The sequence below is a fragment of the Stylophora pistillata genome, chromosome 5 (genome assembly GCF_964205215.1).
Source record: "Stylophora pistillata chromosome 5, jaStyPist1.2, whole genome shotgun sequence".
Lineage (NCBI taxonomy): Eukaryota > Metazoa > Cnidaria > Anthozoa > Scleractinia > Pocilloporidae > Stylophora > Stylophora pistillata.
In genome coordinates this window covers 38,979,366-38,992,702 of record NC_142523.1, presented here as the reverse complement: position 1 = coordinate 38,992,702, position 13,337 = coordinate 38,979,366, and the positions used below count along the sequence as shown (strand labels likewise).

The following is a 13,337-nucleotide window of genomic DNA, read 5'->3' as shown; positions in this document are numbered from 1 at the left end:
TTTGAAGACGGCGGGCTCGAACTCCTCCTCCGGGGATCGGGTGGGGGCAAAATATTTACTAAATACCCCACCGTAAAGTCTCCTGATGCAAACGTTTAGCTTCATACTGTAGCCATTCGTGCTTTTCGGTGAGCGATGCCAGTTAGTTATACCTTTAAAACTATTCAAATTTATCATTCAACACATTGTGACAGTACAATGTCAAAATATGGTCGTGGCTCTCTCAATATTCTTCGTGCGTACCCAACGGATATCCCGCGATATACGCCATTTCGTGTGTCGTGGAGAAAAATGGCGGATTTTTTAGCTTTTCTGCAAATTGACAAACTGAATAAATTGTACTTTGCGATCAATGCGTTGGGTAATGAAACAGTTATCCTGCTCAATCCTGCGGATACCTTCTGAAGTACGTCTGTCGACTTTAGTCAGTCTTATTGAGGCTCTTGCCAGTCTCCCCGATGAAAGAGTTGTGGCGGTCGGAGCACTCCATCTTGTTGTTCGGTTTGTCCCTGTTGATCGAAAACTGGCGTAGCGGAGCGATCGATATATTTGAAAAACATATTGACCAACCTGAACAACCTAACATTACCAACTGAAAAAAAAAAAAAAAAAAAAAAACAATCACTACCAACTCATGCCACTTGAATCCTACAGCAAAACTGACAATCAGCTCACGACAACCGTACTTTCTGCATTTGACTGACAATACCTTTTCACTTGACTCATATAATGACTTCCGCTAAGATTGTAGAAAGGTCAGTTACTTATACTGGCAACGCCCAACCATTGCTTTTCCCTCTCAGATGACAAGAGAAAAACTAGAATCACTAGATACTCGCAAGATTCGAAGGGAAAAATGCTAAAGCGAGGCGAGGTTGGGTTTCTTCCCAACTAGTTTCAGTTTATTCCCACTGAAATCCTTACATGTCGCCCATTGTGCGATATAACATTAATCCCTGATATTATCAGCTTCATTCAAGCAGAAATTTCGCTACCTGAGAAGGAAATTCCCCGGTTTATTTTGAATGTGGAAAACCGACATAGCACGGATCGCAAAGTGATAAAAAGATATGTTGATTTTATTCTCAATTTGGTAAGGAAAAAAGGTGCATTTTATCGAAACCCAATATCGCAAGGAAAATACGTCGAGAACCCGAATTAAAAGTAGACAGCTTGTCTCGATAACGTTCTAAAATAATCGCGTGTATGCAACTTAATCGTTTTTGTTCTCAAAGTAAGGACGGGGATAGTAAACCTTCGGTCCCGTCTACCTCTTATCATTGAAACGGATAGAAAGAGACATCTTAAAAACGTTTTTATTCAGAAAACTCCACGGAATTGACTGCAATGCGTAGAGTAAGCAGCTCCCTGTGTCGTTGGAGAGATTCGTCTCATGAAATTAAAAATAGCTTGTAACTGAATTAATCGATTAAGTTGTCCAAGCGGGCATCCAGTCCAATGCAATGGTTGAAAACAAAACAAAAAAGAAAAATTAAAGACACTTAGCAGCGAATAAGTGCAAAAGCTAATTAGTTCTAATTAGTTCTAAATAGTTCTCGATCTGCGGTAAAAAATACCTGATGACACCTCGCCTCTTAATTTTTCCCTTCGCAGCGTATCACTCAATTACCCCAAACCGAGCAGCTTTACACCTCCTTGGGTAGGCGTGGCAACACGCCTTACCCAGAACTCACAGCGGTATGAGAATTCGCTGCACCAAGATGGCGGCAGATGTTATGGTTTTATGAACTAATTAAAACGCGGACAACTGAAAAACTGGATTGTTGATAGACACGTGAAGAATGGAGAACGATGATATAAAGGAGGGTTTTATTTGCCCCATGTGTATGAAGGATTTGGGAAATGCTTCTGTTTTGCAAAGACATTTCGAGGAGAGTCATTCCGACGACAAGGACGCTCTTCGCCGAATGCGGGAGGCGTTTGGGAAAGCGAAGAGAAAGATTATAAACAAATTAGAGAGTTCTGAACCTGATGGAGCAACTTTGGATTCTGTAAATGTTGCTGTGGAAAATCCTGTTAGCAGAGGAGTCGATCCGTTTCTCTGGGACCAGCAAGATTTCGGTGAGAATTATTCTTAATATCAGCTGAGTAACGTTGTACACATTCACTGTTTATCATGTGCACGATGAAGCAAGTTTTTGCAATATTGGCATGCGTTAATTGTTACCTTTTCAGTTTTTCTGCTTGCCGGTAGTTCATGGGCGTGTCATGAAACATGAGGTTCCATTCATTTACTTCAGTCGAATATTTACATTTATTCATTGATTATTTAAAAGATGCCGGTTTTGATTGTAGTCAAAATACTTAAGGTGCTATTTATCTGCTTTAAGCGGATAGTTTCTTAAGACTTGCGCTTTTACACTCTTTTCTGATCTTTACTTTTTCCATCAACGAACAAACGGGACTAAAAATCATTTGCACAGTTGTATAACTTAGAAGGAAAGAGTACCATAATAACCCCATACATTAATTATGCATTCCACTTCTTTGTCTTTCACGACAAAACTTTAAAAACAATGTCTACTAGTCTGAATGCATAATTAATGTATGGGGTTATATGGTGCTCTTGCCACTTAGAATGCTGTAATCTGCTACACTTTTCTTATTTTTCAATAGATATCTATTTGGTGATGATGATGATGATGAAACTTTATTAAGGTGTCTAAAGAAACCTAGCTTAGGTTAGAAACCTGTGCTAATTAGGGGACACGACATAAATAAATATAAATTAAGGTAAAAATATTTAAATAATAAGCATACGTATAAATGATATCAATATTTACAGTATGAGAGATGTATCTATGAATTACAAAGATGACAGCACTTACACCATTATCCATTAGCATAACTAAATCTAATGTACGTATTTTGTTTTTGAAACATTTTAAGGTGGTAACTTCTCTCAAGTCTGGTAATATTTTCCCCAGAGATTGGGCCCTAAATGGCGGAGGAAGTGCCTGTTATAATTATGCTACCGAAATTGTACCTGGCAGCAGAGAAATCAGACTGCCTTAGGTTATGGTTAGATCTATGCTTAAAAAAATGTCACTAATATAGGAGGGACATAGATTGTTCTTGGCTTTATACATTAAAACACAAATGTCTTGTAATCTCCTATTCTGCAAGCTAGGGAGTTCTGCTCTTTTTAGAAGTTCAGGGTAGCTAGCATTCTGTTCCTAAAGACAGCACACAGGCTCCTTTCTTGCATCCGCTCGATTTTATGAGAATCACTGGCTCAGCAAAAGTGCCACACAAGGTGGCAATATGTAAGGTGCGGCAATATTGCTGTTTTAAAAAGCACAAGTTGAGCATTTGTCGGAATCAAATTTCTAATTCTCATAAGGACACCGATTTTCTGACTGGCATCTTTACAGATTATGCCCAACAATTTGAGAGAGTCAGTTATACTAATATCATGGTTATTTAATCTGATGACTTGAGTGGTGTTATTATTGCTTTGGCCATGTCCGATGTTCATAATTAATTTTGATATTTCTTCAAGTTCCCTGCTAGAAGATTTGATTCGGACCATTTAGTGGCTTGCTGTGCACTTTCCTTTAGCATTGACTTAACAGAGGACTGATCTTGTCCTGTGTGGTATATCTGATGATCGTCCGCGTACATAGACAAGTTAGTTGTTACACAGTATGACAAATCGTTCTGAAATATATTCCAAAGTAAGGGACCTAGATGGGAACCCTGTGGACAACCTTGGTTAACAGTCCTACTTGAACTGACAAGGACCTCAATTCTCACCCGGTAATTGCGATCACGCAGATAACTCTCCAGAAGCCAGACTGTACTGCTTTCAAAGCCATAGGCTTTAAAGCTGTTCATAAATATCAAACATACCTGCAATGGTGTGTGTTGGGCATGTTCGCCATTCACTCAGCCACCAGAAGCATTGCTCAGTGTTAAGATCTCTGTCTTCTTTTCTGGCTGTTATCAATTTTCCTTACCATTTTTGTTTTTCAACTACCCCCTCCATTCTTGCTTCTTGAGGGCGAGTCTTCTTAGGCGAGTCTTAAACTTATCCCCGAATACAACTTCACCTTCCTCTGTAACACAGGCTGGGTCAGGATAATTAAGCTGTAACTGCAGGCTGTACTCTTTTGCATACTTTCCCGCTTCCTTCGTCATTGACTGGTATCCTTTACTCTCCGCCTGCTCCTCAAACTCTCTCACCATCTTCATGGCCGGGTCTCTGTTCTGATACAACTTGACTGCGGCTTTAACTTTTGTCTACTTGTACTTGGTCTCAACGGAACGCTGGCCTCTCCCCCCCTTATCGCGGGGCAGGTATAACAGGGATGTTGTACCACAAGGGTGCTTTCCTCTGCTCTCTGTTATGATTTTGCAGGCATCTCTATCCACCTGTCTCAATTCCGTTATTGGCCAGTGCTGTCTCCACATGAAGTAAGACAATATCTGTTGTTATTTTCTTCCAATGCTTGACTTCTGTGGGCATCCCCTACATTAAGCTCTTTTTATTATTACTGTTATTATTTATTATTATTATTATTATTATTATTATTATTATTATTATCAGTATTGTTGGTTTTTTCATAACCTCTCTCAAGCACCAAATGTCAAATATGAAGAGTTTGTGGAAAAGATGGTCCTCCTTTTAAGAGTGAATTTTTATTCCACAACGCAACAGTCTTTATTCTTTTTTGTACTCACACACATACACTGTGATAAATCTTTTTTTTTTTAACCAGAACTGCTTACAGTTATAATGAGAACAAAGGACTGTACATCTAGGGAATAACCATAATTATTACACGACTCGGGCAGTCAGAGGGCCAATAACTAAAATCAACCAATCAAAATGCTCTATTGCCGGTCAATATTCTCTCACTATTGGACTGGGCACTGTCCCAAAGGATCCCGAATGATACTGCACGTGTGTCCCTTTGAACTTCAGTCCTATAATAAATCTCTTATTAACCAAGCTTGCTCAGGACCGTACTAGAAGAATATCGGCCCTCTGTCTTTTTTGTACAGACCTCGCTGCGCTTGGTCCGTACTGTCAAGACCTCGGGTCGATATTCTCCCAGTACGGCTCTCGCGCTTGGTTAATAAGATATATTTATTATTCAAAAGACATGTTACAACTGACAATGCTATGGTGGAGTACAACTTGTTGAGATTCTAAACTGTCTTTTTTGCCAAAATCTGTTGTTATTTTCTTCCAATTCTTGACTTTTGTGGGCATCCCCTACATTAACCTCTTACTAACCAAATTCAAGGGGGGTCCTGTTAGTTACTGAACCTCAGGGCTGTGGTCTAGCAGCACCTGGTGGCCCCAGCACCTTACCTTTTCTCTTTGGCGACTCAGAAATCTTAGTTTTTTTCATAAAAAGCATATGCTGGGCACCTTGGATTTCACAGTTTCAGAACACTGGGTTCCTTCAATTTTTCTTCGAGCACAGCCTTGAACCTCATTGTTTCTTACTCTGATTCATGGTCTAAGTGCAAAGCACCTGGGTAATATATCCAAGCCTAAATAAACAAGGTTCCATAACTTACATAATTGTGGATCAAGATAATGGGGCTAGTGAGGTATTATTTTATTATTAATTTTCTCTGGCCTCAAATAGAGGGGGAGATTTCAATTCAAACAAACTGGCAAATTTAATAGACTGTACAGTGAAATACGGCACGCTTAAAATTGACCAGTCATAGCACAGTACTAACTGAAAGTTGTAATAAAATAAGTCTGGTGTTCTCAATTTTACCCCCTCAACTAATGGCTTGTGCACCTTGTACTGGGGCTTTAACTCAAAGAGGGAAAAAAACTCATTCATCAATTTTGTTATCAGTAATAGCAGACTTCTTTCTTGTCTCTTAAAACCAGGAGCTTCAAGAGGCAGATTTAGAGAATTCAGGGAAAGACGAGATGCAGAGATTGACAGATTTGTTGTTGAAACTAATAAAATACTTATTAGATTAGAGAAGGTATGTGTTATTACTAAGTGATAGTCGCCTAGATAATCCTGTATTATGTATTGTGTACTTTTAAGTACAAACGTTAAAACCTTTTGACTCTGAAAAGTGTTTATCATGTAACTTCCTATAATATCCATACATTATCTAGCAATCAGGTAGAAATTTTTATTTTGATCATCAAGTAACTAATTTACACATAACAAATATTATTTACGTGGAAATATTTAGCAGCTAGAGGGGAGAATAAACGATGGGATCTAGAAAGTTAAAGGGTTAATTTTTTTTTGGATTTAAGTTACTATTCTGTTTATGTTACAGTAAGTTACAGTTTGTGCATTGATGGGCCAGTAGGGAGAAAAACTTTCTGTTCAACCACTTGTCCCTTGCAACAGGTGTAGTGTCTTTTTTATTTGTCTGGACCACAAGCTTTCTTGTCCAAAATATCCAAAAGCAAGGACTACAGGGTAAAATAAATTGACTCACACGAAATGTGATGGCTGTATTATTTTGGGTTTCAAAATCAAACCCATGTAACATTCACAAATTGTTATTTATTCAGGACTTTCTGTGAGCAGTACTTTTTTTTTATGGGCATGTCCAAAGTCAGAAAAAAAAAATTACAGGTAGTACCAATCTTTTGGTGGTAATCAAGTGCGATTGGACAAGTGAGGTCACAGATTTTGTTGTCCCAAAAGTTTTTCATCCATTGATGGCATTTGGATGGCCCAATATTTCTGTATGGTGTAAAGGCTAGGCAAATGGAGTATCTAGTGCAGGAAGAGATTTATAACTTACTGTTACAATACTCCTGGATGCCCAAATCTGGTATGACTGCTGGTGGTGTGAACTACAAAACATGTACACAGATTTATTTACCCAATGTTCATTTGCTTCACCTGGAATTTTGAGCTATTACTTGACAGCAACTTTACATTTAATAGTTAGTGTGCACATGTTTTTTTTTTTTTGTTGTTGTAAAAATAAAATTATTTTGTTTTAGCTTTTAAGGTCAGGAGTGACTGTGAAGGATTCACCTGCATTACCTACAAGACCAGGGAGAAAATGTAAGTATGTGTCTCCTTCTTGAAACATAAGAGTGTATTTTGGGCACAAGCAGCTAGGGTTAAAATTACCTTGAGAAGGGATAGATAAGACCATTCTTAGTTTTCAGATGAGAAGTTTAGAACCATGACCTGTATTTCACAAAATTAATAGTACCATTTGTTAGTTGATGTTTTTCCACATAGTCTTCATTGCTAAGCAAATATTTTCTTCACTCCAATGAAGGGCTAACGCTCGAAACGTCAGCTTTTGTAATAGTTACGGTGGCCCATTTACCATTTCAACTTTGTTGATGATATCCAAATTATTTCGTTACTCCCACCGGTGCAGCCCCAAACAGTTTCTTTCAAAACTATCAGCCTTTATTATTTTCTTAACAGCTTTAGAGAGGAGGCTGGTGCCATGGATTGCTGACAGTGAAGTGAAGTCTTGCCCTCTTTGCAAGAAGCAGTTTAATCTGGCTCGACGCCGGCATCACTGTCGACTGTGTGGGGGAATAATGTGTGCAAAGTGCTCAGTGTTTGTGTCTGTCTCTTTTTCAGGTAAGAAACTTTGTTTTAATTAAATTAAAAAATTATCTTCTTTGCATCCAGACTATGTTATAGAATATTAATATTATCTTTGATTTATAGTTTCTGTGTTAAAACTGGACCAAACAGGCTCAAGCCTTCCAAGGAGGTTAAAGGGGCGCTCCAAAGATGATTCTGATGAAGCTGGGATTCGTGCTTGTCAAGCCTGTATGGATTGTTTAGAGAGGTACACTACAGTTGAACTTTGTTATTTTATGTGCTAAAAAAGCAACAAAAAGAAAGTCAATGGTTAGTTCATGACACTCAGTAACAAACCATTCCCTTATACATTTCCTTCAAAACAGTTTTTTTAATGCATCCTACAAATGTGTAAATTCAAACCAGCTTTAACTTGTGTCAAGAAAACAAACCTGTGGGAGGGAGATGTGATTGCTCTTCCTTTGTTTAATGTGGTACAGACTCTCTTAGATCTAATTCATTTATCATACATTTTAGCAAAGCCAAAATCTTTGGTACTTAAATACAAAAAATGCAGCTTTTAAATGGGTGACTTAAAATTTGCAGCTGGCAACAATTTTTTCAACTCAAGGACCTTTTTAAAGTTGGAGTTTTTATGCGAATTTGTTTTTAAAATGTAATATGTGTATGATTTTTTCTCAAAGATATGATCGACAAGAAAAAGAAAAGAAAACAAAGCCGCCGGTTGTTCAATTGTATGAGGTAATAAAAGGCATTGCTAGCGATCAAGTCATTCATAGAACTTTTTATCTATGAATTATATAAAGTTTTGTCATCACATACAGTACATTAACCTTATGATATATCTTTAACTTGATGTTTTTTTTTAATCTAGGAAAAAAGATAGGCTGCTGTTAGATTTTCATTCATCCCTATTCACTATTATTATTAATATTATTGTAATTTTTTTATCTAATGCACCTTCAATAAAGCTCCACCAAACCTCTCCCTTAGACAATTTTTTAACTCTTTAACTGCTGAGATCTGTTTGTCAATTCTCCCCTCTAACTGCTACACATTTCCTCTTGAATCAGTTATGAGAATTTGGTGCTAGATCAATTTAATAACCCCTTCCTGATAAGTTTGTGGAGGCGTGGTGGCCTCATGGTTAGTGCGCTTGACTCCGGATCGAGTGGTCCAGGTTCGAGCCCCGGGCCGAGACATTGTGTTGTGTTCTTAGGCAAGACACTTTACTCTCACAGTGCCTCTCTTCACCCAGGTGTTTAAATGGGTACCGGCAATTATTTTATTGCTGGGGGTAACCCTGCGATGGACTGGCATCCCATCCAGGGGGGAGTAGAAATACTCCTAGTTGCTTCATGCTACAGAAACCGGAGTTAAGCACCGGCCTAATGGGCCACTAGGCTTGTAAACAGACTTTACTTTACTACTTACTTTACCTGATAAGTTTGAGTATTCTCATTACCCAGATGCTGGATATTGTTTGGGTATTGTAGAGAGAAGTTACTTATTAACCACTTTTGGGAGTTTAAGGGTTAAGCCATGATTATTACTTCCTTTCTTGCAGAAAATGAAGAGCTCTATGACAGAGGCAGAATTGCTTCAACCCACTTATACCAAAATGGCTGATTCAATTAAGTGGGTATTGTTTAAAATTTCCTAAACTTTTTTGATAGTTCATGACAACCTTTAAGTTCAGTTTATAACATTTGAGACTCTGAGCAATCCTCCCTTTTCTGATAAAGCCCATTGCACAAGTTAAAAAAAAAAAAAAAAGATGAAAAAGTTGCTAGCCCACCGGCACACTAATTACAGTATTTTTCTGCAGATTTTTTTTTTTTCGGTGTATGAAAGACTTCACCTAAGGGAGAACTGCCTGTAGACTAGTTGATAATCTTCATCTTTGTTTGTTCCTACAGTTTAGGTGATATACATTATGATTTACAAGAAGCTGCAGAAGTCCGTGCTAAATTAGTGAGGATGTATGAATCAGTAGACATCATTAGGTAAAGTGTTGATCACTGAGTGACAAAATGTATTGTAGTTAAGATAGTCTGAGTGCTTGAAATACCTTTAAAAAAGGAGACTGGCTTTCTGTTACCATTTTTTACATTTACATTTATATAGCGCAGACTTCTATGTGGATATACTCAGTATCGCTTAACAGTATCGTAAACGCTGAGATCGGACGTCAGCATTTTTATCTGGTGCCTCTGGCAGCCGCTTTAGTCCATGTAGCGATCTCACCCTCCCACTCATCTCACCCTGGGAGGACATCCACTACACAGTAATCTCGTGCATGGGAAATTTACGTCTCCTACCCCTAACCCAGCAGGAGACGGGACCTACAGCTTTACGTCTTATCAGAGAAGACGAAGCAATGTGAGTGAAGCGTCTGGCTTATAGACACAAACGTCATGTCCCAGCCAGGACTTGAACCTGGGCCAACCTACCCAGAGTCCAGTGCACTGACCACTGAAGTACCCATTCTAACCAACTACAATGAGTAATCCAGGGGGGTGGCTTACCAGAGGGGGGGCTTATCAGAGGAGGGGCTTATCAGAGGGGGGGCTAATCAGAGGGGGGGTTATCAGAGGGGGGGGGGCTTGATAGAGGACTTACAGTGAGTATTTGAGGTTTTCCTCCAAGTGTGTTCTAACAATAAATCTGATGCCACTGATTGATTTCATAATTTTATTCTGTTCCCTTTTTCTGTAGTAAAAAGATAGCAGCTTTGGGAACTCAGGCTGAGAAACCACTAAGTCCCCAGGCAATGAAACTCCAAAGAGGCATAAGAGCTTTTGCTACAGGATACCTACAAGAGAACATGTTCACACTTCCAAATCTGCCACCCGTGGACAAAATTAGTAAACTTCAAGAAGAGAGGGCAAAAGCTTTGGCCAGAAAAGCAGCAGAAGAGAAGGCACAAAGAGAACGAGCCATGCAAGAAAGGTTACGCGCAGCAAAAGTGCGGCAACAAGGACATGGAGACCTTAATAGAAATGAGCCTTCAGGCAAGCTTAAGACTGCCCAGCAGACCCCAGAGTCTGTTGTAGGAAATGGGTGGGGCCCAGTCCCCATCACTCAAGGCTCCTCCCCAGACCCCATGCTGCAGCAGATGGATATTATCAAAAGTTACATAGTGCAAGCTAGACAACAGAAGAAGTATGATGAAGTTGAAATGCTCGAGAGAAACTTAATGGAACTCGAGGAGGAGTACTTTCGGCAGCATCAAGGAAGATAGCAAATTATAAGCATCCTTTGGAATACATGACATTAGTATTTTTTGAAGGGGATGATTAATTTTTGTATGTGGGCAGCAATTATTTTCAAAGAATCTAATAATTAAATTAGTTTCTTTCTGTTTTTAAGGAAAAGTAATCTTGTAAAATAAATATAAATTTTTGAAGATAACCAGATCTTTGCAATTGTTTGCAGTTGTGTACTAGTGAGTTCACAGGCGGCCCAAGCTCTCTTTGAGAACCACACATGGAACACAATTTGCATATCGATTTATAAGGATTTGTATGGGATTTTCTACAAGATATCCATAGAGATAGTTAAAAGTGAAAATATTAAAGAAAAATGGCTTACCTTATTCCATACGTGTGTTGCTTGCTCCTGGTGTCGCTATTCCACACGTATGGAATAAGGTAAGTCATGTTTATTTAATATTTTCACTTTTAACTATCTCTATGGATATCTTGTAGAAAATCCCATACAAATCCTTATAAATCGATATGCAAATTGTGTTCCTTGTGTGGTTCTCAAAGAGAGCTTGGGCCACCTGTGGAGAGCTATGATAATATTTTCAATTTATCTTAAAATCATATGACCACCTAGAATATAATGATATGCAAGAGCACATGTTCATGTGAAAAACACAGACAGCTTCACTGCGTTGGCCTCAAATATTGCCACATTTGTGACACAGTGTCACACAATACTCCATGAATGGATACAAGCAGTCAATGTATATTTTCTGTAAAAAAAGGTACCAAATAAATGTAAAACAATGAAAAGTTAAATACAGTTTATTTTGTAAATTAAGGAACAAAGTGTTACACCCTGATTTTGAAAATGTTTGATCACTTCTTAGGATTGTGTATATGGTGTGCATTTAAGTTTTTTCCTGGCTTAAAATCTTTTTACTTTGATTTCCCTTTGTCTTGTAGCTACTCATATTTCCTTGATCTGAGAAGATGGAAGATTAATATTACTCTGGTTTGAAAAATATCAAACTAATGATAAATTTGAACTTCAGCTTTCACCAAAACATATTATACAAACAAGAAAAATATTAGTTTCCGAAGACGAAATCAAGTTATCCTGCTGAAGCTTCCTCTTTGAGTTGCCAGAATTTTGGTTTCTTTGCCTCAGGATGTGGAACAATGGCTGTGCATGGCCTCTGTCCTGGCTTCTGACAGATACAGTAGCAATGTCCAAACCGGCCAAAGTTTGCAGGGTTCAAACGGCCAGGATATTTTTCCTTTACACTGTCTTTTTGCTCCCTAAAATTAATTGTAGCAAAAATAATTGAATACTTTTAATTTGCATGCTTTGTTTTAGGCCAAAATCTGCTTAGGTTCAGATAAAAAATGTCTATTTTTACAATAAAATAATATGAACATTTGTATCATTACTCACATTTCTGTGGCTCCAGCCACTTTACCAAACATCTCTAAAATCTCAGGTCCAGTTTTACTGTCCACATCCATTGCCACCTTTTTTCCATTGCCTGAAGTCAATCAGCCATAGATATGTTGGAATAGAAAGTTATTCTTTTGCTTCCTCCCACCCACCACTTTAAGAAACCATACACCCCCCCCTCAGGCTCGAAGGTAACAAGTTCTTCTATGATAATATGTTTCAACCCTTCTCCCCCCCACCCCTCCCCCATGTTACAAAGATTACTGGGTAAACATTGGCAAGCCAGCCTTCACATCACTTTTTTGGACCCTTCAATTTCCATGGGTGACCAAAACAAAATTTCTCCTTGCATATCAATAGACCTTATTAAGTGGACAAGTGATGAGAATATTGGGAATTCATAGTTGATGACTTGATCCAATACCAAACTGTGCACTTGCCCAAAAATTACTAAATGAAGGTAAATCTGATACACTGCGAACTGAGAATTGGGATGCTACAATCATGCATGTAATCCCAAAAGTGATTAACATGTAAATTCTCCTAATAATATCCATACATTATCCAGCAATCATTATTTCAATGAGATTTTCTCTAACTTATCAGGTTGAAGATTTTTCTCGATCTAACATCAATTTCCCAGAACTAGTTAACAAGGAAATGTGTAGCAGCTAAAGGGAAGAAAAAACAATTAAATTTTGGAAGGTAAAGGCTATAGTTATTGTAAAATTTTTCAGGTGTTTAATTTCTAACTATGATCCAATAACGTTATGCTCGATACCTACCAAAAAATATATGTACCACTGGATAGCTTAATCTGTTTCTCGTTGTCATGATCTGGACAGTGCGATTCTTGTACTGAATTTGAGGAACATCTTTGTAAATGAAATTTCTGAGGCCAAGACTTTCTTGTTTAGTAGTATAATTTAACAGCACGTTCTTCACATCCGATTTTAATATCAACTTTCCCGAGTTGAGGTATTCAAAGGTGCGACGGAATGGAAACCTTCCAGTTGGCATATTAGACAATTAATTCTTCCCAAATTCGATTTTCACAAGTCAAACTATTCTCAACATTCTGAATCTACAACTCTTCCAACATCTTAGAATACACGATGCTTCAGCGGTCACTCAGCAGATGTA

General features: G+C 38.2%; 2 protein-coding genes across 2 annotated transcripts; one reads left to right on the top strand and one right to left on the bottom strand.

The window, feature by feature from the left end:
- Positions 1-1,327: 1,327 nt before the first annotated feature.
- LOC111341403 (rabenosyn-5) lies at positions 1,328-10,958 on the top strand. Its single transcript, XM_088762219.1, has 9 exons — positions 1,328-2,082; positions 5,882-5,982; positions 6,974-7,037; positions 7,416-7,577; positions 7,668-7,791; positions 8,228-8,285; positions 9,112-9,182; positions 9,464-9,550; positions 10,263-10,958. Exons 1-9 carry the CDS (start codon positions 1,803-1,805, stop codon positions 10,786-10,788), a joined length of 1,473 nt encoding a protein of 490 aa, XP_088618345.1. The 5' UTR covers positions 1,328-1,802; the 3' UTR covers positions 10,789-10,958.
- Positions 10,959-11,562: 604 nt separating this feature from the next.
- LOC111341416 (small ribosomal subunit protein mS25) lies at positions 11,563-13,319 on the bottom strand. Its single transcript, XM_022948383.2, has 3 exons — positions 12,980-13,319; positions 12,192-12,282; positions 11,563-12,055 (listed from the first exon to the last, which is right to left on the bottom strand). Exons 1-3 carry the CDS (start codon positions 13,212-13,214, stop codon positions 11,869-11,871), a joined length of 513 nt encoding a protein of 170 aa, XP_022804118.1. The 5' UTR covers positions 13,215-13,319; the 3' UTR covers positions 11,563-11,868.
- Positions 13,320-13,337: the final 18 nt, after the last annotated feature.